Raw genomic sequence first — 25,806 nt, 5'->3', positions numbered from 1 at the left:
CTGATCATGGGCTCATCATCGTCATTTTCTTCAACAGCAGCATCAGCGCCGCACTTTACTTTCTCCTAGGCAGCACCGGATCACGACAACAGCGCGCTAAGACTTCAAAGTCCTTGGCTTTGTCGTCGCTTCCAATTTGCGGGAAACCTTTTTTTTCTTCCTCCCCGACTCTCATCTCTTCTTGATCAGAAAGCGTGTGGAATGGAGCTCCTAACTTTCCTACTGTGGAGTCTTGCCCTGCTCTTTGTTGGAGGGGACATTTTCACCAGGTGAGCTCGGCCCTTGCTCAGTTCTGGCGGGTGCCTCGTTCCTATTGGCCGACAGTGTTTTGCTTGTGCTCCAAAAAAAACCCGGCAGGTAAATAACAAGTTGGAAGGTCAGAACAGAATTGCGAGATCGCTGCTGAAAGGAGGGATTAGCCGACGCGACGAGGACGATGAAATAATCATCAATAGTTTTACCCGAGCACGCTTCCAGACGCGGGCGCTAAACGGTGGCGCGCTGCGTGCTCTCCGAACGCACTTCTCTCGTTCAGTGATTTTTGCTGTTGTGAATATTCTTTATGAGTGACGGGTCCAAAGAAAGCAAGTGTTAAGGAAGGCAGTAAGAAGACAGAAAGCCTGATGACGATGGAGATGAAGCAATTATCAATAAACGTGACCGTGGTTTCCGCATAAGTGATTTGGCACGCCAGTACGAGCGCAGTACATCGATCATATACACTCCTCAAACAGACGGATGCTATCAGGGACACAAAGCCTTCCAAAGGCAGAACTATTATGTCTAAGTTTATGTAAGTGTATGTGTAAAGGTACAATTACTGCAGAAGTGGCTGCGTGCCGTCCGACTCCTCTCCTGCTGCACATTGTTCACTGCTGTCAGCCCGACCGTCTGTCTCCAAGCTAAAACTCAGAATAAAAACACATTTTATATTAGAATAGAATAGACTCTATTGTCATTGCACAATTGTGCGACGAAATTACACTGCGACAGCCCTGAAAAAAAAGATGCAGCTCAATACACACTAACACACACGCACACACACACACACACACACACACACACACACACATTCATGCATGTACACACCACAGCATTCTTATAAAATACATTAAAATGAATTTTTTGCAAATAATATTGCAAACATTTCCCACATTGCACCGTGACCTGTTTTCTTTTTAAATGCTGACTGTATGTTCAGTTCAGTTGTGGCTCTATGAAAGAAACTGTTCCTCAGTGCTCTGAGTGCCCTGTAGCGCCTCCCAGAGGGCAGCAGGGAGAACAGGTGATGGCAGGGATGGCTCGTGTCCTTCAGAATGTTGACAGAGTGACTGAATGTGTCTTCCAAAGTGGGCGGACTGAGTCCGATGATTTTCTCTGCGGATGTAATGCCTCGTTGGAGGTTCTTGCGGTCTGCCTCTGTGCAGTTTTTTTTTTTATTCAGGGGGGAATCCCCCCCATTAAGGGTCAGACTGGTAGAGTGATGAGAGCCAAGCCTGACATTTGGAGAGGAAGTCCTTGATCCAAATACACAGAGTGCTGTTGAGACCCAGACCCAGCGGTTTTCTATCCAGTCTGCTGGGAATGATGGTATTAAATGCAGAGGAGTAGTGAAACAAAGAGCATCCTCCACATATGTTCCCCGCTGGTCCAGGTGTGTGAGTGCTATGTGGAGAGCAGTAGAAATAGCGTAGTCTGTGGAACGGTGGGCTCTGTATGCATATTGGTGCTGGTCAAGGTTAGTGGGGAGGTTGAGTTTGATACATTTTAAAACGAATTTCTCAAAGCATTTAGTAACAATGGGGGGTTCAGTGCCACTGGTCTGTAGTCATCTGAACAAGTGATGTTGTTCTGTTTAGGTACTGGGACGACTGTGGCTGATTTGAGGCAGCCTGGGACAGTGAGAGATTAGAAATGTCAGTAAAAACCTCAGCAAGCTGGTGGGCACAGTCTCTAATCACTCTCCCTGGCCTTCCTGTCATTCACTGAGCTGAAGATCCTCCTCACCTCGTGGATCTGAAGAGACAGGGGCGGGGGGTTACCGGCGTCCGGTCTGGGGGGCTCAGTTCCATCATCACTCTCAGCAGATTCAAAGTGTGCAAAAAAATGTTTGAGCCCCTCAGCTAGGTGTAAATTGCTGTCAGGGAGTGGATGCTGATTTCCCCTGTAATTCATAATGTGCTGGATGCCTTGCCACATGCGTGCCGGATTCCTGTGGGAAAAATGGCCCTCGATCTTCCTCTTGTAAGCAGCCTTAGCCTGCTTGATGCCCTTCCTCAGGCTGTGCCTGGCGGTGCTGTACTGCTCTCCGTCCCCTGTTCTGAAAGCTGCGTTCCGCTGCTTCAACAGAGCTTGAACCTCCTTGGTCATCCAAGGTTTACTGTTTGGGTAAACTCAGACCCTTCTCTCGGTGGTAATGTTCTCAATACAGTGTAGTGATATAACAGAGGACAGTGGTGGTATAGGTGTCTATGACTGGGTCAGAAAATAGACTCCAATCTGTCCTCTCAAAGCAGTCTTGCAGCTGTACGGGGGCATCCTCAGGCCAGTTCACAACAGTCTTGGTGGTCGATTTCAGTTTTCTGATAATGGGATTGTATGCTGGGGTCATCAAGAGCGGCAGATGGTCAGATTTTCCAAGGGGCGCTAGGTGGGAGGCTCTGTATTACATTTATTATACCATTTTGTGTGCATGTTTGTGTATATACATAGCAATTAAAAAAACATTATGTTGTTATTAGCGTTGATTTGAGTGTTTTTAGACGTCCGGAACAGATTAATTTGTTCATTTATTTTATATAGGAATAATTACGGTAATTTGACATAGGAGTGATTTGAGTTACGATTTTGGTCCAAGAAAGAATTATACTATACGTCAAGGTGTTAATGTATATTAATGCACAGCAGGTATATAAAGCAAAGTATAATTATGACTTTCCCATATACACACTGCCCATACCTACAAGCTGTCTGCTTTCACCTCTGCTTTACCCACTGGACCTGATTACACTATTTGCATAATACATATGCATAGAAATAGGTTAATGTAGTGTTCGTTGTTAGATTATTTAGCGGTAATGAAAAGGAAGTGAGGTGTGTAGGCGTACTGTTGTGCAGAAGATGTCACCGACCTCCGGCCTATTCGACAGTCAGATGATGCAGTGATGCACATGGATGAGAGCAGCCCAGTTCTCAGGACCAACACAGTCAACATTGACTAAGTAAATCACCTGTATGTCCAGTTTGGAGATAATTACATAAGGGAGGGACTTATGGACAGCTGCCATTGTTATTAGCCTCTGCTGCTGAATGTGGTTAAATGAAATGGTAAATGGACGGAAGATTGGATTGGTCATCCAAATGCATCCTTGGATGACATTGCATCCACCTGTTACGTTATTTACATGATTACAAATACTAAACATAAATGTCACCTAACATGCTAAGAGATTATCCAAGGCGTGGCTCCAGCACCACCAAGTCCCTCCCTGAAGCCGGTCATGGCAAAGATGAGTGGGAACCTAGAATCATACTCGGTGATCCAACATAAATCCTGAACATTTTTAATCTTTCCTGTTCTTGTGAAACATGCTATAATAATTTAGTCTGAGCAAGGCTGTCCAGAGCAACCGATTTCACATTGATGAGTGACCTCAGGCTCCTCTTAGTGGAGCTCTGACTGAGTAGCGGCTCGAACAGAAACACAAAAACACACATCTGAAATGTGAAGGAGCTTCTGTGCAGCCGGGCTCTCCAACCTGACTGCACAAGGAATCAGAGCGCTCTATTCACAGATTGCCAAACATCGCTGCACTTCACAAAAACAGTTGGAATCGAGTCATAACTCGGCTGAGCATCAGTGATCTGCAAATCCTTTATTATATCTTGTCTGTCAAGAAGCTTGTGGGCCAAGCCAACGATCTCAGCTTCACAAGGCTATCCTGATGATGTCAGATATGGTAATGAGATTCTTATTGTGTTATCATGAATCCACATTCTGGATATAATAATAGCAAACATCTGCACGGCTGCTGAGAACATCTCCCCAGAGTGCAATGATTACACTTGTACTCATGGGTCCACAAATAACTAGGAATATCTATTGGTGTCCTCATCAGAAACAAATCCTGCCTTGAAGTATGACCAAGAATCACGTCTCCTGTATGCCAACAGACTGTGTTTTGTGCTTTTCCCTGGCGTCCAAATCAGATCCATATAAATGCGATTGAAAAGCAACCAATTATGTACTCATTATTTACTCTGCTAATTTGAACAGTTGCCCATTGACATGCACTACTTTTTAATGTTTAATTATGATCTCTCCAAATGGATCTCGCCGCTGCTCCTCTCACACTGATGCCAATGAAACAAATGAAATGATGAGTCAGTGAGGATCAGAGGCCTGGCGTTCTGCTCCTGTTCAGGTAGCTCGCAGTGTAAGATTAACAATTAATTGGGACTGTTAGTCTGTGCTGCACACTGTGCTCACAAAAAGTCATCATAAATCTGAACGAGGTTGCTGCTCTTTGTCTGTCCTCTCCTCTGTCTCTTCTGCCCCATCTGTGCCACCTCATAAACAGACGGTTGCAAATCCAGCCTCCGTTCAATGAAAGTGAAAGGCAGAAGAAAGAGGAGTGCGAGTGTTTGCTATGGAAAATAGAGATGTTCATGTATTTAGTGAGATATACTTTTCAACTCTGTATACAGTAGGAAGATATACTCTTGAACCCAAAACATATATTAAGTAGTTAACAGTAATTAAACAATACAATAACAGATCAAATATACATTTTTACAGAACTGTCTTTCCCTACATTCAACAAAAAATGCTACTTTTGATGATAATTGCAGAATAAATTATTCCGTTATTTAATTCATCCCACAAAATGGCACACATTATCAAATCGGATGTGTTTAAAACAGCATGTCACTGTTCATTGAGTTACTGTAGCAGAAGAGTCCTGAATTTTATTCTGTCAAGGCCTAAATTTACATAAACGCTCCCTTCCCAAACAAAAAGAAATAACACACAAGTTGGCAGTCTGAACATGTATTGCATTTGCAGGGGGGGGGGGGGGGGGGTCATAGCAGCTAAAGAATGTTTAACAAAGTCCCAGAGATGCTTGTCATCAAGGGGACAAGCATCTGGTAGTTGGCATTTGGGTATAACATATAATACTTGTTGCATTGGGCTATTCAAACCATTCTTGTTTGACATGTTTGTTGGAAACAGCTGATAAATAATTTATGTAAAGCGAACCTATAACCCCCCCCCAACAACATCAACTGGAGATAAAAGATCTAAAATCCAATCTTCATAGAATTTTTCAAATAGACTCTGACATTTAAATATAAATCCATCTTGTCAGCTTGGAGCAATTAGTAACTAAAGACAACATCAAAGATGCGCGATGGAATTAACGCGTTCATATTTTCAGTGTAGGCTGTGTGTTTAAGATTAAAGAAGCTTTTGGCGCTCAGAATAAATGAATATCAGCAGCCGTCAGCATTCATTAGTAAGATAGTCAACAAAGAAGATTACTCTAGTACTGCTAAAAAAAAGTACCGGTAATCTGTAACTGTAAATGAAGTCTGTGCTGGAATAATACATTTTGAGTTACAGTATTTTGACTTTTGTCAGTGGGATTTTCCCAGCTGATGTGCTCTGTCTCATCCATTGATGTTGTTTAACCTTGGAATATTAAAGGATGTCTTTATTGAAACAATCTTCATTCCCAGATTTAGAAACTGCTCAATTAAAGGGGGAATACAGTTCTTACATGGAGGATAATTATTCCTCTCAGCGCTCCATTTATTTCAGGCACAGTGATTGGCAAACTAAAAATACATCTGCCACTTCGAAACTGATTCACTGAGAACATTTTTAATGACACGGCAGAAAGATGTTTACATGTTTTACTGTTGAGGTCAGTTTTCCCTGCGGGTGTAAACCGGAGCGGTAAAAGCTTCAAGTTCATCTAAATATATGTCATCTCTTTAAACTACGGGGAAAAATACATTTCAATACCAAAGACTGCATCTGAACTTATATTATATATACAGTATATATGGATAAAGTTCTGTCAGTGTGTTATTTGTATATCTGTACAGATTTTGTTTGCCGCCTCTCAGTTTTAGAATGCAAACCTGCCCCCTGCTGGTGCTTGAGCTGCACCGCTCTCGTTTCATCCTGAACAATCACAGAGCAGCTCGGGGCCATCGAGCATCCTGAGGGCAAACAGGAGTCCCTTTCACGAATGTTTTAATTTCTCCTCCGCTGCGGTGAGGGGTGAGGGGAGTAGTTAAAAGGCTGCTCGAAGGCAGGCGTCACCGTCCTAAACTGGGGACAGTCATATAACTTGTTCTGATTAAATGGGGACATGCAGCCGAACAAGAAGACATCTCCACCTGAATGAAAATGGTCCGGAGGCGATGGGACTGAGTCACAGCGTGATGCTCAGCCTGAGATGCGTGACATCCGAAGGCAGATTTGGATCTGTCATAATGCTCAGTGTGATGACACAGCTGAAGAAATGTTAAAAAGTCTTTAGCCGGTGTGGCTTTCATATGCAAATATGAGTAGAGATAACTGACAGGCTGCAGAGGATGGATGCTGCTTCCTGTTAACATGCAGCGCTTTAGACTGTGTGCAATCCCTAAATGGCTGTTTGATCATATAATTATATTTAAGTTCATATAAAAAAAATATGAACCTAATATTCGTCGTTACTGTACGTGAATAAAAACACACAAGGCATCAATATTATATTATATTATAATAAATATATCGAATACTGTGTTTTCTTGTTCTCATTTTGTAAAACCTAAGCTAATACTCACAGGTTTTAGCACGAATATGAAATCATTCAGTCTTCATTTCATTATTTAGAATTATATGGCACTTCTGGGGATCACACGGAAGTGCAAATCACATCATGATTTAACGGCATTGTAAGTCATTTGTTTTTGTTTTTTTCTTTTTTCATGCCACATTAAAATTTAATGAGCTGCTAATCTAAAACAGCATCTTAACGATGGTTCAAAGGAAATCCGTAATTGTAATAATTGGTTAATTGGTTGCTGGAAGTTAAAACATCACCGAGAAATGTCACCAGCTTCTGCAGAATTTTAGTGTCTATTGGCTCATAAACACCACGAGCCTCTTCACCAGCAGCAAACAGGCAGCTTGTCTTCGGTGAAACGTCTGTCAGAAATCCATTGTTCACAATCAGGAAGTGAACAGCTGCAGGGGCTGAAGACAATTTCAGGAGTTGGTTGGTTTGAAATGATCAAAAGAAAGAAAGAAAAATCAGGACGTGACACATATGACTTCACACGGATACTTATGTTCTTTTGCCTCTTTTGGTTGGAATGGCAAACTTGTTGCCATAGCAACTTTAAAAGGCTGCATGTCATCCTGTTCATTTAAAGGTGCCAGACTGTTTGTGAGAGCCATCCAATGCTTGTTCCCTGTCAGCCAGATTACCTCACTATTTAAATTACTTGCTGCATTTGAGGCGCCGCCAGGCTGCTCTGTGGACACATGGCTTAGTTGGATGACCGCTGAAGGCTGCTGTGTTTCCTGTTTGTCTCTTTCAGGGCCATGCTGAGTGACATTGGGGACTATGTAGGTACAGACATTGAAATATCCTGGTTACCTAATCTGGATGATTTAATGAAAGGCTATGCCAGAAACTTTCGCCCTGGGATAGGAGGTGAGTATGAGATCTACTGCTCGTGGTGTTGGGTTGCATTTCACCCCCTCACATTTGCAGCCATCCTTAGCATCACTCACTCAATGTTGCAGCGACATGGATGCTTGGATTTCATTGGCCAATCCTATTATCCTGAGAGATGTTTTTGTTGTCCGCAAAGCTGTACAACACCCAATTTGGCTTTTCAGTGAAGTGAATCAAAAACATTCTAGATGAAGAGTAGCCTGGCTGAACGGATTACTGAGGACTTTACCCCATCTGCAACAAGGGAAGGCGGGTAGAGCAAGCAACGAACACAACTCTGGAGACTTTGCTAAGAATGGCTGCAAGATGTGAATCATCCAATGACCACAGAGATAGATTTCTCAACCTCACAGCTTAACTCAGTTGAGCAAAGGTGACAATGTGGAGCAGGAATACGAGCTCACGCTCACACTGCCACATGCACGACACACCCACACAGTGACAAAAGCCTTGTGTGGTGCACTCATGCCTGTTGCTGCAACGCTATAATGACCGCTGAGGAATCTGCCATTTGGAGTCCCTTCATTTAACATTCATTCCATTTAGTGTCGAGTCACGTGATGTGTCATCAAGCATCAAATACATTGGCAAATAAAACAAGGGCTTTATAGAGTTAACAACTTGAAAATGATTTCCAAGAGAATGCAATGAGCAGAACAATGTACCAATAAAAAAAAAAAGAATACAAGAAATGACTTAGAAAGTACAGAATATTGTCCATCAGTACAGAAGACCTTTATATTTCTTATATACTGTGTATTTGCTGTGTATATCTATTCAAAATGTACTATTCATCTGTGAGCTTGTACTTGCATCAGGTGACGCCCTCAAAACCTTCTCCTGCTGACCTTACCATACAACACACATGCCATTGTGAATCACCTCACATCCAGAGTGTGGCCAATTAAGTACGACCGTTTCAGACGCTGCAAGGGGAAGGTGTTGAATGGTGGGGAAAGTCAATACATGATTGCTTAATGCTCATTTTGAATAACCTCTTTGTCCTGCATCAGTGAGCTCACCTGCCTTGCAGCATCTGATCACAGAGGCACACACTCCATGCTAATCATATGGCTGAACATGCCATAGTGTGTGAGTGTGTGTGTGAGGGAAGCTCACTCTGTGAAAGCTTAGCGCTGTTTATGAATGCCCACAGTGTGATGTGCCACTTAGCATGGCTAAACTGGATGATGCTTAATCTTTACGCACTGTAGGAGTGTATGAGATGTGGGAGGATGGCGGGTGGGAAGGAAAGAGATGCATGATGGACTGAACACTTAAATTTTATTAATTTAAGTGTTCTTAAACAGTTTTTTAAATGTGTGAATGGCTTTGCACCAGAACCACTGAGCAGGTTTGTCAGCAGACTGCAGAGCTCTGGCAGGTCCACCCGGGCAGCCTCAGGTGGGGACTGTAAGGTGCCCCCCCGAAAAACATCTTTCGCACAATCCGCTCTCTCTGTGAAAGGTGCTAGTCTGTGGAATCTGCTCCCTGTCCACCTAAAATCTATGACACAATTGGTCTCCTTCAAAAAAGAAACGAAATCTTGGATGTGCAAGCAGCAGCACTGTACCCATGTTTAAATGTGTACATAGTTTTATCTCTAACATTTTTTTATTATTTTTTTTATTACTGTCTTGTTTTACTCTTAATTGTGTTAGTTCTGTGATAAAAACATGCATAGATGACTTTTTAAAAATTTTCCTTCCTTTCCATGCTTTTATGAATATCTGTGTTGAAAGCCCATCTATGGACAAGTGCTGCGAATTAGCTTTAGCTATAAGCGCTATAATGCAAACACCAGATACTTGTGCTACATGTGTCTATGTTTTGTCTTTGTCCATATTCAAATAAACCAGAAATAAATAAATAAATAAATTCTGGATGAGTAGGGTTGTGTGTGTGTGTGTGTGTGTGTTTAAAGTGGGGAGGGGTACGTTTGCTTTCTTTTCTCACTTCTCTTCCCACAGGTCCTCCAGTGAATGTGGCCATGGCAATTGAAGTGGCCAGCATTGATCATATCTCTGAAGCCAACATGGTAAACGTTTTCTCCTTCCTATTGTGACATTCTGTATCATCCCTAAAATTCACTATTGTGACAAAGATCAAAGAATTGCTATTTGCCTAATCCTGATTCATCCCACTCGAGGGTTTGAATGTTCTCAGTAGGGATACATGTGGCACACTGGTTAAGATGTTAGCTCATTATTCATGGATTTATTACGGTAAGAAGATTTCGTTTGGAAAAGAACATTTACATACATAATTATGTTAATTACTTTCCAAACATAAAGGATTGCATAAAGCTGAAAAACAGTTATGTCACAAGCAGGAGATCATAGAGGGGCTACAAATATACAGGAGTGATACCAGAATATGCATTTAGCAGTTATGAAACATCATCCCATACCAATGATGAAGCCTTAAATCGAGAGGAACAGTTGTGCTATTTCTGTTGATCTAAAGAATATCTGATTGATTTTAGATTTTAACAGTCTAAAATCTTCTGAAGTCTCAGATTTAGCAGCCTTTCAGGCTGGTTTTGCCCTTTAATGAGATCAAATGCAAACATAACTTAAAAAGAGCAAAATAAAACATGCATGTTTTTTTTCAAAATTACACACTTTTCAATGAATCCACTCTAAATTAGGGATAACAGACATTTACTACACATTAAGTAGAGTTTGTAGACTAATTGTAGAAGGTAAGATTAGACAAAGGCAGACGAGATGAGATGAGATAAGATTACATGAAATCAGACATGATAAGAAAGATGAGATAAGATGGATGGGTATACATGATATGAAATGAGACAATAAGGTGAGGAAAAGACAGATGAGATGATCTCGATGAAATAACATGAGATAAATAAGATAAAAATACTGTGAATGCATGAGTTGAGATGAGAAGAGTGAGAGAAGTAGATAAGATATGCTTTTATTTTGTCCTTTGAGAAATGTGTCTTTGGCATTCAAGAGAACATGCAATCAGCATAATGTCACTAATTACACTGCATTAATAAGAGCATTGCACCAAATTCACAAGTGACACCCCAGTAATTTAGTTTTGCACTCCTTCAACTAATAGTAAGGCGAGGTCAGATCATTTACACACACAGACAATGCCTCAAGAGCCAATTCAAATGCTTTCAAAGACTGAGGAGTACTTCCAAGGTGCAGTCTATTTGATGTCAACACACACACATTTGCATAATGTGTTTTTTTTTAGTCAGAAAAACAGTTTTCCTCATCCTAAAAATGAGTATACTGTTTGTGTGTTTTTCCTCGGTGAAGTTTGTTTTGCCACGACTACCGGTGACTCTGTCGGCATGTTTGTGGCTGTGTGTGTGTGTTTCCTGCCAGGAATACACCATGACGGTGTTCCTGAGACAGAGCTGGCACGATGACCGCCTGTCCTACAATCACACCAACAAGACGCTGGGGTTGGACAGTCGATTTGTCGACAAGCTGTGGCTGCCTGACACTTTCATAGTCAATGCCAAATCTGCTTGGTTCCACGACGTCACCGTGGAGAATAAGTTGATTCGCCTGCAGCCCAATGGAGTCATTCTATACAGCAGTCGGTATGAGCAAAAAAGATGATTGCATTCCCTAGCCAGCACAAGACAGTCAGACTCCTCTCGAGCGTCAATCCGAGTGCTCTCATGTTGGCCTTCTGCTTTTATACAAACAAGTTCTTGCTACTTTTTTATTTGTTGTTTTCTGTGCCTTGAGGAATCTTAGACAGAAATCATTTATTTGTGAAAATCCCTCTTGATCCATATCGCAATGTGAGAGTAAACTGCTTTTGAACCAATATGGTCTGACACACTACCTGGCTGTGGAAAACAGATGGGCGGTGGGTAATATGGAAAGACAACTAGGTACAGGAACATGCCAGGACCATTAAACAAGAAAACATTAACACTTACAGTATATGAAGGTATTTTTGATCATCCTTTAGTCTAAGGCGTAAACTGGGATTGCATTTAAGCAATGCAAGTATCTAAAATGAAGTAAATGTTATAGTCTGGGTCAAAGGAGAGTAACATAATGACCTTGAGCAGGAGGTGAGATGGCAACAGGGGTCAGTGGGAACAAAGATATTGCACGTTCCCTCCGACCCCAACCTTCTACCTGTAATGCAGTTCTTCAGCCTCGATCAGCAGGCAGCAGCTATCAGTGAACGCTGTGACCCGACACACTGTATGATACTTTCCCAGCGACAGATTGCAGATAGGGTAAGGGTACCAAATTGCTGGTGAATGGTAGTGGAGCAGTTGGAAGATGAATGTCACGAATTCTTCTCAGGGGTTGGTGGAGGCCAAATAATAAGATAAGAAAAGAGTCAGGTAGACGGATGACTTACACAAAGTTTCTACCCGGCGTGTAGATAAGATATGTTTAAAATGTTGGATGATTTGGACCAGAAACTGAAGACTGTAAGTCAACAGTTTGAGGTCTTTATCCATGCGTTTCTATTAAAGTACTGCACGCCGCTTGATCATCAAGTGATACAATTGTCTGGCAGCAAATGTCGATGTCACTGTATAGAAATGTGCTGTGCACGTTGAAGGAACAACTTTAAATGTTGTGCCCTGCTTTTGATTTATTTTGTTTTGTTTCCAGAATCACATCGACAGTGGCATGTGACATGGATCTGACCAAGTATCCGATGGATGAGCAGGAATGTATGCTGGACCTGGAAAGCTGTAAGTCAGAATATTTAATCTTACTTCACACTACACTTGATTTCTTCTCAGTTTATTCCAAGTTAAAATGGTTTCTATGGAAGGAATAAAAGTGAAACAATTCACACTTAGAAGTTCAGTTAGCATTTATACTGCATGTTGGGCTGAAATAAAAATGACTCTTATTTTAGATGGTTACTCCTCTGAGGATATCGTCTATCATTGGTCGGACAGCCAGAGACACATCCACGGCCTGGATAAACTGGAGCTCTCCCAGTTCACCATCACAGACTACCGCTTTGTCACTGAGATGATGAACTTCAAATCTGGTGAGCATCTGTCTTGATTTTCAGCCAGTTTGAAAGTCCTCTCATATGTATTGGGTGTTTAATGCATCATCCATTATATAGATTTTCTGGACTTGGTTGAACTCTTTTCTCTTCAGGCCCTTGGGGGGAGGGGGGGGTTATTTTAGGAACCGAGGGAATATATCAAGTTAGGCCAGCTCCTGAGCCAGTAGGTGTAGAAGATGATAAGATGTCCTTTTGGGATAATGTAGCCTGCAATCCTGTTTTACGTCTTAGAAAGTTTAGCCAACATATGAGCAGAAAGACGTACGATATCAGTGTCTCTGAGCTATTTTCACTACGGATAATTAGCTTCTTTTGCAAAGCAATTAAACTCTTTTCACTGCTTCCTAGCGGGACGATTTCCACGGCTCAGTCTTCGCTTCCAGCTGAGACGTAATCGAGGTGTCTACATCATCCAATCATACATGCCTTCAATTTTACTGGTTGCCATGTCCTGGGTGTCCTTCTGGATCAGCCAATCAGCAGTCCCTGCTCGTGTGTCCTTAGGTTGGTATTAGTGTGAGGAGGTCTGTTTTGCGTTTGAAAGTTTAGTTCGTTTTAAACAGTTGGGGATCGTTCACAAATGAAATTGCTGAGACATTTCTTTATTACGTCAATGAAATTAAACATTCCAAACCATAGTGACAGTTTTGTAACTAATATTGTTAGAAACTAGATTTGCTGCTATAAACGTGAAGCTGCTGCTGGCAGTGGAACCCAAGGGAAGATTACATTTAATGGCGTATAGTTTTGGTTTTTAGAACAGTCTACTGTGCCTTCGGCTTGTCCCGTGAGGGGTCGCCACAGCAAATCAACGTTCTCCACTTCACCCTGTCCTTTGCATCGTCCACCCCAACACCAGCCACTCTTATGTCCTCCCTCACTACGTCCATGTATCTTCTCCCGGGTCGACCTCTAGCCCTGTTCTCTGGCAGTTCCATCCTCAGCATCCTTCTACCGATATAGTCCCTGTCTCTCCTCTGGACGTGTCCAAACCATCAAAGTCTGGTCTCTTTACTCTAACCTTCACTGTCCCTCTTATTGTCTCATTTCTAATCCTATCCAACCTGGTTACTCCCAAGGAGAACCTCAGCATCTTCATCTCTGCCACTTATAGCTCCGCCTCCTGTCTTTTCTTCAGAACCACTGTCTCTAAGCCGTCCATCATGGCTGGCTCTGTGTGTATATAATAAATTAAAATAGTCAGAAGCCATTGGCAGATTGACTGACATACATACATACATATGACTGTGATCCTCAAGGTGGTGCGAGAGGCAAATTCAATTATCATCCAGTTCTTGTCTTGTGAGCAGTGGCTCAATCGGTTGGGTTAGGTCACTGGTTCAATGTCACTGGTTTACAGGGGCCCACTATAGGGTGTAAATGTAGTTCTACTGTGTGTATTTGCATTATGCATGCAAATACACACATGTAATTTGAAATCTATCAACAGCTGTTGCGAAACAGACCAACAGACTGACATTGCTATTCATAGCGTGATGAGAAATGTTATGAAACATCTCTTATTCCACACCTTTCCCCCTGTGCTTCTTCACCAGGGATCACGACTGTTCTAACCATGACAACGCTGATGGTAAGCGCCCGCTCCTCTCTGCCTCGGGCGTCAGCCATCAAGGCGCTAGACGTCTACTTCTGGATCTGCTACGTGTTTGTGTTTGCAGCGCTAATCGAATACGCCTTTGCTCACTACAATGCCGACTACAGACTGAAAGAGAAGGCCAAGGTGAAGGCTAACAAGCTTAACTCAGAGGTGAGGAAAGCATTTCCATCATGCGCTCACATCAGCAGGCAACAATATAGAGCTGTGTGGAGGGTGTGAGTAATGAGCACACCTTTCGCGTACAGGCCGGACTTCAAACCCAGGCGTTAACAAGCATCCCGTCACTGACCTTCAGCGAGGCGGTGAATCGCTCACATAGAAAGACAGCAACGAGAAGATGCTCTGTCTGCCAGTAATTGCGATTCTCGTGATACTGTCTGTTTCCTTTACATGTAACTGAATGATATGATATATGCCCAGAAATTGACTTGATGCAGCTTCAAATTTATGATCACAACAAAAACAATGACACGAAGACATAATAATCTGCTGTGTTTTGGACTAGCTGAATGCTACACCGGGCTGTAATGTTTCATTTAAAAAAAAACTATTAACTAAAAGCCAAGATATATGAAATAAATTTAGATGTAAATATCCTAAATAACTGTGCCAATGTAATCAGAGTTAGATGTTTTTATTGTAAAAAAATAAAAATAATGATCTAGTACAGGGGTCTGCAACCTAAGACACGTGTCTCACGATGGATAATATTATTTGTAAACAAAACATATATGGTTTTCATGCAAATAATTCTGTATTAGTTTCCTCAATATTCTCAATTTCAAATGCAATTTGCACAGAATAATGTTCATTGTGTAAAATATGACAATATGCTGAGATGATATGATAAAGCTGAACATGCTTTGTCACAGTTTTGTCCAAATATAGTCACTTCCGCTTCATTAAACAAGATGGCAACAGCAACAAGGCTTTTATAGCCATTTATCCTTCAGAAAGTGCTCACACTCATCTCTTTGTCTTCTTACAGTCCATTGTGAAGAATGGCAAACACGCTATGGTTCTATTTTCCCTCTCTGTTACGGGCATGAACCAGAGTGTGATGATACCTAACCGCCATGAGCGCTCCCAGCACGCCACCAGTGAAATCCCTGGAGAGGGCTGCAACGAGGAGGAGGAGGAGCTGAGGAGGAGAAGGTCCAGGCAGGTGGAGGAAACCAAGGAGGAGAAGAAGTGCTGTTCCAAGTGTGTCTGCAAGCCCATCGATGCAGATACCATCGACATCTACGCTCGGGCTGTGTTTCCGTTCACCTTTGCTGTGGTGAACGTGATTTATTGGGTGGCATACACCATGTGAGAAGGAAGCAGTGAGTCTGTGCTACTCGCTTCCAACCAGGACTGTATATAAGAAAGTGGGCCACTTTAATACTGGCACACTGGTGCAACTCAGTTATACAGCAACTAAGTAAAAAAAAAATATATATATATATATATATATATATATATATACAGTATATCAAAGGAAACTTCACAAGAAAGTGTTACAGCTTGTTAATATGGCAATACGGTATTAAAGGAAGCAGTTCAGAATTTAAAATGTGAAAAAGTGTTACCAGAACTTTGTGTCTTTACATACATACACAAAAATGTATAAATCAAAAGTGTATGTTGACTGTTGGGGGATCAAATGCACTCTGATTACAGCCCAATCAACATTCCATCCTGTCACATGTGCTCAACACAAGATCCTAACAGAGCATCCTGCTTTCTATACCTGCAGTACTGACCACATGCTAACAACCTGCAATCACAAATAACCAGTCTGAAAACCAGCCTGGAGTGAACTGCCTGTTATCACCACAAGAAAAAAAGCACTATTGAAAAGAGAGAAACAAGATGTGGAGCGCTGCTATTCTGCATGGCTGATAAGTCACTCACCCTCCTCCCTGATAGCGCCACCCCCTTCCTGTTCCTCTCTGCTTTGGTCCTACACACACATTTTTTTTTTTTGGGGGGGGGGTCTTTCTTGTTTCACTTAGGACACCGGCTGGCATGTCTTATCTCTTTCTGCCACATCTGCCTTTTTCCTCACCATTAAAAGAGTTCTTCCACTACGCGTGTGTTTCCTCTTTCTGGCCGATGAAGATAGAATCCAAGAGGTTGCTGCGTGAGATTAATAGTAAATAAGGCGAGGATATTTTCTGGCAGGTGCAATGACAGCTCCACAAAAAATATGAAGTGAAATGAATATTATTGTAGTAAGAGTCAACAAAGCAACTTCAAAATGCTCAGACATGTGTGTGCCCTTTGTCTGAACATGCACATTGATTTCAGGGAATGGGAAAAAGTGCATGAGCTGCCAAAATGATTTTTTTAAAGATTAAATTCAACATCAGAACATTGTCTCTCCAGTAATAACTGCATTCTCCGATGACTCCTGTGATCTAGATTAGAATATATTAAAGTACTACGGTTGCAATATCTTACTCCAAGTATGAAAGTGTAAGCCAAGAACAATCTGAGTCTGTTACTTTAGTTTAGACTAGACTGCTATCATTAACATGACAGGGTAGCAGCCACAATGCAGATAATTCATCCTCCGAGGACCATGATGCTATATTTCATATCCTTCATGAATCGGATCTGTTCTGTGTAGATGGGATGTTTTTTTTTAAACATTCACATTTACCATCAATATTCATAATGCCTACAACTCTCTGTATTTTAGCATTCCATGCTTCTTTGCTTCAAACAATGACTTTTTGATTATTAACTTAAGTATTCATTGAGTTTAACCTGTGGGAGAAAACTGGAGCACAAACAGGGATCGATGCAGAAAGGCCTCAGGTCCTGATTCAAACAAACAACCTTCGCATCCATCGTCCTTATTCCGTCTCGTCAGTCGATGACTTAATGTAACTTTTTAAAAATAAAAATTGGAGCAATAATACAAGGATTTAAAAAAAGTAGAATTTGTGCTCTACTTCAATAAAGTGAACAAATATTATTAATTAATTTCAGGCTTAATCAACATGCCATCCATTTATTAATTTTGACGTTTTTTAAACATATACATCACCCTTTGTTGAATATAGTGCATGATGAGATGCCACAGGGTCATGTGACAGGAAGGCCTTTCGTCTTAAGGGAAATTCATATTTTGGTTTCTTTCTCATGTTCCTAGTTAACTCAACGAATCTTGATTAAAATGGGAATGGTCATTTAAAACAAGTCCTTTTACTATTTCGGTGTCGGTGAAAGGGGGCCCCATGCAGTGAAAGTGTTACAGGCCTTGGTGGGTGCGCTGCATTTGCCTTCAAGGGAGATTTAAAGGGTTTTTATCACTGATGTGGAAATTCATTTTGGGGCGTCAATATTTTTTCTGGTTTGCTTGTCCTGCTCAAGTACTCTTGACCAGACGTTCATTTTAGGTTAATTCTCAGCCTCATTTCAACACCCAGCAGGCAGCAGCTCTCATATACATCTTATTACTAGATGCTTCACAGCGTATACTGGTCAATAGGAGCTCTTGCTTCAAGACCGCCGCCATCTCGGTGCGGTACTCAGTACTGGTGTGTTGGCCCAGCACATAAAGTAGATATATTCCTAGCATGATGATAAGTACAACAAACATTTGCACTAAAGTTATATAAAGTTTTATATATATATATATATATATATGTTAGTTGTATACCGTTTTTATTTTTTTCTGTGTGGCCTGGTAACAAATGCCTCACAGACCTGTGAGGCATTTGTCGCCCGGGGGTTGGGAACCCTGCAGCATTGACATTCTTGGACAGCATCAACCTGTGGAACATCGACAAACAAGACTTTAGTGATGACTCAGTCACTCTGCATCTCCATTACCTCTTGCTGCTTCTTGTTGTTTTGTGCAGAAGCCAGAGCGTGAGGCTGTTATCAGGGCAAGCAATGCAGAAGCAGAGCAGCCATGGGTGTGAGCAAGGGGAAGGCTCGGCGCTCAGCGGAGAGGGAGCCCGGCAGGCCGGCTTCTCCCAAGGAGATAACTTTGTTCTGGGCCAGGAGAGATGACATCATGACAGATGGTGATGAAGATGTGGGTGTAAAAGGGCAGGAAACGTTATCTCCTGCAGTGGCACCGAGGGGATTGAGACTCACATGAACATTGTGGGACACACTACCTGTCACTGATATGCTACATCAGTGGACTTGAACAGCAGGCACTCCCCTATCCACAAACAGGAAAGCCCACACCTATCAATGCCGGAGTCTGGTGGATGGCTGCCACTTAAAAGTCAAACAGATTCAGGAGCCATCGCTGTGACTGTCTGGGGCATTGTCTGGTGCGCACCTGAAACCTTTTTGGGAAATACATTGAAGAAATTGGTCTCAAATACAACAAGGAGTGTGTCTCATGCAGTAGGTTCGTACTGCACGCCATCGCACCTCACACATCGCATGATTTCAGTTCACGGCGGCTTTGCATTCACTGGAAACAAAATTTTTCTCCTCTTGAAACATGAGATAACAGAAGGTGAGATTTGTGTTTGCATTAAATAGGAAGACACATATTTGAAGGTTAAAATGTATTTAGTTCTCCTGAAACAAACAAACAAACAAAAACCTTGTAAAACTGTTAATGATGACTTTCCAACTTCAGCAGATTGCAAAATGAGAAACATTTGATTATTATGGATGTAATAATGTAATCAATACTAATGGTAAATATGTAATATTATATATTGCCCTGCGATGAACTGGCGGCTTGTCCAGGGTGTCCCCTGCCTCTCGCCCATTGACTGCTGGGATTGGCTCCAGCATGGCCCGCGACCCGATAACGGATTAAGCGGTTGGGACGATGAATGATTAATATTATATATATCATTTCATAAAAAAAAAAAAACTTCTGTCAAGATTGAATGCAGCAGTGCACGGTTGTTTGTATGATTTCCTATCTGACTTCCCAGCAGCTCTTTGCAAATTATAAAACACTCGTAAAGGGCACCTTGTCAAATTAAGGGTATCTAAACTTTGTTTCTTACCCCCCAGATTAAATTTTAGATACAAGCTAACAGAAATAAAATGTTTTATCTACAGTTGAACAAGAGATTGTGGAAACATCTTAACCAACAGACAACCAGGATTCTTTTACATCATCTGATTCATGCAAACTCTTTCAAAGGCTCCAGAAGTTATGCAGAACTGACTGTGAAGCAGTTTCTCTCTCTTGCTAGTCACTGATTTGAATTCTCTTGTGTTTATCCTGCTGACTAACTAAATGAGAAAATCCTGTTGACTTACAATGAATGTGCTGTAGTTAGTTATTGATAAGGAAAGCTGAACCACGGGTTTGATATGTCATGACACACACTCACACTGCTGCATAATTTTACCAATTTCGTCTTTTGTCTGACCATTTTCTGTATTGATTCTTTAATTTTTTTGTAAATACAATAAAAATGAAGTAGTCTTTAGTACAGGGATGGGCAATTATTTTTTCCATGAGGCAACATGAGAAACAGAATTATTCTGGAGGGCCGGGCCAAAATTAACAATTCTAAAAAATATTAATAGTATTTCTTTGTTTAAAAAAAGCAGTAAATAGCATTGGTTTGACAAGCTTGTAAGAGTATATGTTATAATTAAGCAATGAAAAATTGAGGTTGCCTTACAAAAAAATTTCATTTATTCAATTACATTTCTCAAAACTATGGTAAAATAAATGTGAACTTTTTACCATTTGTGACTCATATTAGTGAACATCTTCAGTCACATTTACTCTAAAACACATTTTGAGTTTAATATACTGTTGCAAAGTTGTGTGAAGGTTCTGAATGCAGTTTTAGTCCATGCATGAGGTGAAATTAGAAAATGTGTTTATTTTCTAATTTCTAATTAACCTTACACGGGCCGGTCAGAGTCAACCAAAGGGCCGGATGTGGCTCTGGGGCCGTACAATGCCCAGGTCTGCTTTAGTACTTTAGTAATTCTTCACAGCTGAACTTTTGATTTGCTGTTGTGATACACTGACATACAGCATATACTTTCAAATCCCTACAGTGTTTTTGCTTTATGTCCTTTTTGTGACAAAGTTTTTTAAAGATGTCCCTCATCTTTATTCTCATTACCAAGGCTTTCTTCGGCCATTCATTTGTACACACTATATTTTTTGTTTTGTTTTGCTGAATCAGCCTCAACTTTCTTCGGCTGAAAAGCAAGCGTAAACAGACTGATAAGATTTTACTCAAAGGCATTTAATATCATGTCCCATTTTATGCTGTTAGACTCTAAATCAGAAAGCTGTGGATCAGTGATTTACAGCAATGTGTTAACACAGTATCTGGGAGGAAGCGGGTGGTCCGGGGATATTCTGGTTGCTGAACCCACCTAAACTCGGTTTCAATCATTTACAGTAACATTGAGTAAGTTTTGTGAAAATGTCATGGTACCTGATTAAGCTATCGTCTGCACAGATACCCCTTGGAGCATTATGTGTCGCCTTCTGAACGTCCTGCTGGCTGTGCTGAGTCGCTTCCTGTTTGCAGTCCACGGGGTGGTGACGGTGTGGTGTGTGGTGGCCGTTATGGAGGAGCCACTCTATTGGCTGCTGCTGACAGGTGTGGCTCTGCTCAGCGTGGAAATGTCTGTCACTCTGAAGTGTACCCGAAACGCTGAGTGGAAATGGTAACATGACACACATGCACAACATTAAACATTTACATTCATCAGATCTCAGTTCATACAGTAGATCAGGATGTTTTTTTTATATTTACACTTGTATAAGGAGTCTTATCTATGTAGCTCATACTTGAACATGACGTCATAGCCAGAAGAAACATAAGGCTTCAAAATATGTTCTGTAGAAATTGAATGGCAACTCATCCAGCTGTTGTTGAGACATTTCAATTTGGACTAAAACTTTGGACACACCGAATGACAAACTGTCAATACAAGCCCAAGACCAACTTCTGTTATACATTAGAAGGAGTCTTTCTATCAGCATTCTTTTACAAAATAAACAATGACTTACCATATCTCCAAAATAATGAGAAACGTTCTCAAAATATCAAATTGGGATATCTGAATAATATCTGAATATCTCAAAGAAAAGAAACTAAAAACAGAAAAAAGAAACGTATTTTTATTTTTGTCAAATTATTGAAAAACTTCTGAGAATTGAAATACTTGACAATATAGCTCAGTTTCCCCATTGTGTCATTATATATAAAAAAGTAATTGTTCAATAATAGCTTGATGTTTGTCACTCCTCCTTGCCCACCAAATCCTATTTCTGTATTTCTTTTCTGTCAGACAGACAGACAGACAGACTTCAGATACAATTATTACTTCCACCGAGGAAGTTATGCTTTTGCATTGCGTTGGCTTGTTTGTTTGTTTGTTAGCAAGATAACTAAAAAAGTTCTCGATGGATCTTGAAGGAATTTTCAAAAAATGTTGGGAATCTTACCAGTAACAGTTGATTACATTTTGTGTTTCTGTAAATGGGGTTTTCAATATTAAAAAATGCTATATTTTTCTAACGTCATTCTGGATATGATCTGGGTGATGCGATAGAGGTCTCCACCCTACATGGATGTGCCAAATTCCATAAACATTGGTCGATAGTCAACCGAAATATTGAGGAACACATTTTGAAGCTCCATTGACTACAATGTTAATGAATATTTCACAGTGATCCAGAATCCAGGAACTCTTCTGTATCATCGCCAAAATTTAATCATCTGCTCCTGGTAACGTTCCTAAATTTCCTGAAAATTTCATCCAAATCCTTAATTGAGTCGAAATGTCAGAGCTGATAAACAAATAATTTTACATTCGCCTGCACTTTAGGGGTGACACAAGGATTGATGTGTTGTAGCCAGTCTTTGTAAAGGATACATACTTTGTGAACTTGTAACTGTCCCCTCTGCTCAGGGCAGTGAGAGGCAGCTTGAATCAGACCTGAAATATTCTCCGATATACTCTGCAGCTGTTTCTCTCTTTCACTGGCTATCAAAGACAAAGCTCTATGTCTGCCGTGTTATTTCTTTGTCTTTGTCTTTCTTTGCGATGATGTCCTCAGCTAGCTATCATGTCTATGTCAGAATCTCTCTGATCCAGTCACGGTCTGCCAAAGTCCCCCCCCCCAAACTTGATCAAACTGACATCAACTTTTACTGTTGCTCAAACAAAGACAAAGAGCTATTGTGTCACACCTCCTTCAACAAAGAGGTACATGTCATTCAAAATGCAGCTCTCTGGTATATTTGCAAGCTTTCTTCAGGTCTCTCTCTTTTCTCTGAGTCTTACTTTGAAGTTTTCTCCTCATGGAGCAGGCTTTGCACTGTCAAGTGGGATTTGCATATATGATGAGAGTCACTGCCTGTCTGAAATGTGATGCTCCTTTTTGGAAAAACAGGGACTCTTTCTTCTTTAACGAGAGGCTAAATAAGCATGCCACTAAAAATAACCCCCCCCCACTCTCCCTCTCCCTTGGTGGCCTTCTTTTAGGTTCTCTCCCATGGTTTTCCTCTACCTCAGTACTGTCATCCCCTCCGTTTGGTTTCTGGAGCTGAGCCTGCTTCAGTCCAACCTGCTTGTCAACAATTCCTCAGGCCTTGAGATTCATTTGCTGGCGCACATCCCGATCACAGCGGTAGGCATCCCAGCTCAAAACTGCCTCATCCTTCACAGCAAGCAGAGCATTAAAGGCACACCTGACACCAGATATAGGATTTAAATCTAGCAAGTGAGTGGATAAACTATTAGTTATAGGAAATGCCTAAAATACGCCTTGAGATGACGTTCAAATACATTTTTGCTTCAAGAGATCTCCGATCTCTCCATCTTGGGGGTGGTTTTACTCTAGATTCTTTCATGTAGGATTTGGGAGCTTTGTTTTGCCCCTTAGCTATGCTCGAGGCTGGGTGGCATCTTTAAAATCGGAAAGACTTTGTGTTGCTGTTGTGCAGTGTCAAGGGGTGCTGTCAGGATAAACTCAAAGAAGTCCCAAGTCTCAGAACTTGAGAGACATTTTAATGTTATCATGTAACAAGATCGTATCTTCATGATTGAAATGATTGAAATATCAGGGTAAGCCCGTGAGAAATCAAATAAATGAAAATGGATATCTCTGACTTTATAACAGAACCTGTGTGAAAAATGCATCATCACATTTGACAAACCCCACTGATGTAACCAGACGGTGCTTTTTCCTTCACCCAGGGCATCACGGTGCTGGATCCAGAGAACTGGGTGGCTGGCCTGGAGCAGACTATGCTCATAGTGCTGGTTCTGGGTCGATGGCTGATGCCAAAGGGGGACATGTCTCGTGACCAGCTTTCCCAGCTGCTGATGGTCTATGTGGGACTGGGTGCTGACATCCTGGACATCTTTGACACCTTCAAAGAACCTGAGGTCAAAACCAACCGAGCAATTGTCATTGTGGGACTGACTCTCTTCTCCTGGGCACTCATGCAGTTTCCTCTGGTGCTCACTCAGACTCAGCCCAGAAAGGGTGAGCCTCCACAGAGGAGCATGCGTGTGCAATCCTGCTGCTCCGGTGCACCATCAGCATTCACCTCCTGCTGCTCCAGTGAAGTGTGGAGCTTGCTGCTCACAGTGGGACTTCAAGATGGCCCTTTTCTGCTTTACCGGCTCTACCTCATGGTCCAAGAGCAGGTACTCAACCAACTGATGATCTTCTTCACATGCAAAAACATCCTCATTGTCCTCTTAGAGCTTTACCGAATACTCGTGGTGCAGTGTAGGGAGCAGGTAGGCGAATCGGGGTTGGAGAGGGGTGCAGCTTTTTTCGGGTGTACAATCAAAAGGAATGGGGAGGAAGAGGAAGAGGAGGGAGCAGATAGAGAAGTGCGCGAAGAGCAAAGTCTTCATACAGACAGAGAAAGGGGCACTGAAAGGGAGCGATATCATAGACCTGTCCAGGTATAGAAAAGCTTACAATAGTGCGTGGCATGCTTTTTGCCCTCCAGGGGAGGAATGGCTTTCACACACCGAGAGAAAAGTCAAAACCATCTGCCATCTCTGGCATCTCATCCTCGCTCAGACAGTCTCGGCTCTCTGGAGGTTCAGCGACTAGAAATAGACCACAGCAGTCAAGAATAAGACCCCACTGAAAAGAACCGAGATTAATGTATGCAACTTAAAATATACACAATATATAGCTTCAGTTAAATGAAGTTCTCTGATCGGAAAATCAGTTCAACGCATGTTTTAACCACAATAAAATGTCTTTATTATGTAATGGAATGAACAAGATAAAAGACGAATAAAAACCATATATACATGTTTCATGAATAATAAAATGATGGTGATGATGATGATGATGATGATGGAATTAGCATGGCTGAGAAAATGCATGCTTTGCATAATTACTGAACCTTTTCTAATAAAGACACAACAATGAAGCTTTGTTTTGTTGTTGTTCTTGTTGCTCTGGTCACCAGTAGATGGCAGTGTTGCCAAGTCCAACTAAAGCGCCACACAAACGCACTGTAGAGCGTTTACTTGACTTGAACTATTATGTACATAAAAAAGACAACAAAAAACAACAACGACCCTGTGAGACAGTCAAGTCTCACAGTTGTCGTGTCAAACTTAATTATTTGTTGGTGTTTGCTATTGAAAACTTTTCTGCTCGTGCTTTTGAGTCATTTCGATGATACAGTTGAAGAAGATCAGGCTTGTGAAGAATGTGGGATGTAGCGAGCTTCAGGCGGCACCTATGTGACGGTTGACTCTGATGTAGTCGATCCAGAGGCACCTCATGAAGCGGAACAAGCATGAGGCGAGTGAAGAGGCTTTCTTCATTTTTCAAAGTGCATTTTCCTCTCGAGAACAATCAGCCCATGGATGCCTGTTCAAGAGCTCAGTGCATTTCTATGATGTCTGAAAATGCACACTCGTGATTATGTGGGAGTCGTTCTCGTTCGCCATGATTTTGCTCTATCTTTCTCTCTTTTGAAAGATGGAGGGCGCTTTTTGAGATATTCCTCCACCGTCTACAAAAGACAGCATTTGAGAACCTGCGAAGACCCCAAAAAAAGAAGCAGCTTTTAGCTGAAACCCAGGATTTTAAGCTACTTCACAACAGCTGAAGCATCCCCCCATTCTTCAGCCAAACAAATGCTGGGATGTCACCCCCCCCTGTTCTTGTGAATGACCTTCTCACTCAGTGCCGTTTGCACTATTGGCCAGACTGGGATGAAGAGCAGCAACAGCAGCAAGTGGCAATTGAATCTAAAGCCCCTTTCCCGCTGCTTTGCATCTGTGCCCATTACAAGAGCTGCACTCTGACCGGCCTGCAAGATGAAACTAGCAGGCGAAGCCGTGAATGAATAAGGGGGGGGGCTCTTTGTTTTCATTAAGTGCGAGAGAGAGAGAGAATCATAAAGAGGCAGAGAAGAGAGAAACAGGCCATTTGAGTGTTTTCCTGCCTCTGCTGTA

The 25,806-nt window shown here is 41.6% G+C and overlaps 2 protein-coding genes across 2 annotated transcripts; both read left to right on the top strand.

Annotated features, from left to right (window-relative positions):
* Positions 1–201: 201 nt before the first annotated feature.
* On the top strand, positions 202–15,715 carry gabrd (gamma-aminobutyric acid type A receptor subunit delta). The gene is made up of 9 exons (XM_068744370.1): positions 202–269; positions 7,600–7,715; positions 9,710–9,777; positions 11,102–11,322; positions 12,368–12,450; positions 12,621–12,758; positions 13,131–13,286; positions 14,339–14,550; positions 15,389–15,715. Exons 1-9 carry the CDS (start codon positions 202–204, stop codon positions 15,713–15,715), a joined length of 1,389 nt encoding a protein of 462 aa, XP_068600471.1.
* A 5,112-nt stretch (positions 15,716–20,827) lies between these two features.
* On the top strand, positions 20,828–24,291 carry LOC137906552 (transmembrane protein 26). Its single transcript, XM_068750842.1, has 3 exons — positions 20,828–21,021; positions 22,849–22,993; positions 23,563–24,291. The coding sequence occupies exons 1-3, from the start codon at positions 20,828–20,830 to the stop codon at positions 24,289–24,291; spliced, it is 1,068 nt and encodes a 355-aa protein (XP_068606943.1).
* Positions 24,292–25,806: the final 1,515 nt, after the last annotated feature.

Source organism: Brachionichthys hirsutus, chromosome 2, assembly GCF_040956055.1.
Source record: "Brachionichthys hirsutus isolate HB-005 chromosome 2, CSIRO-AGI_Bhir_v1, whole genome shotgun sequence".
NCBI classification, from domain to species: domain Eukaryota; kingdom Metazoa; phylum Chordata; class Actinopteri; order Lophiiformes; family Brachionichthyidae; genus Brachionichthys; species Brachionichthys hirsutus.
The sequence above is the reverse complement of the archived record's forward strand: the minus strand, read 5'-3'. Positions and strand labels throughout refer to the sequence as shown.

Excerpts from the sequence above, each read along its gene's own strand:
- gabrd (XM_068744370.1), top strand. The coding sequence starts at position 202 with ATGGAGCTCCTAACTTTCCTACTGTGGAGTCTTGCCCTGCTCTTTGTT. Across the intron at positions 7,716-9,709 it reads CTTTCGCCCTGGGATAGGAG|GTCCTCCAGTGAATGTGGCC; the intron begins GTGAGTATGAGA and ends CTCTTCCCACAG. Across the intron at positions 9,778-11,101 it reads ATATCTCTGAAGCCAACATG|GAATACACCATGACGGTGTT; the intron begins GTAAACGTTTTC and ends GTTTCCTGCCAG.
- LOC137906552 (XM_068750842.1), top strand. The coding sequence starts at position 20,828 with ATGTGTCGCCTTCTGAACGTCCTGCTGGCTGTGCTGAGTCGCTTCCTG. Across the intron at positions 21,022-22,848 it reads CGAAACGCTGAGTGGAAATG|GTTCTCTCCCATGGTTTTCC; the intron begins GTAACATGACAC and ends GCCTTCTTTTAG. Across the intron at positions 22,994-23,562 it reads CGCACATCCCGATCACAGCG|GGCATCACGGTGCTGGATCC; the intron begins GTAGGCATCCCA and ends TCCTTCACCCAG.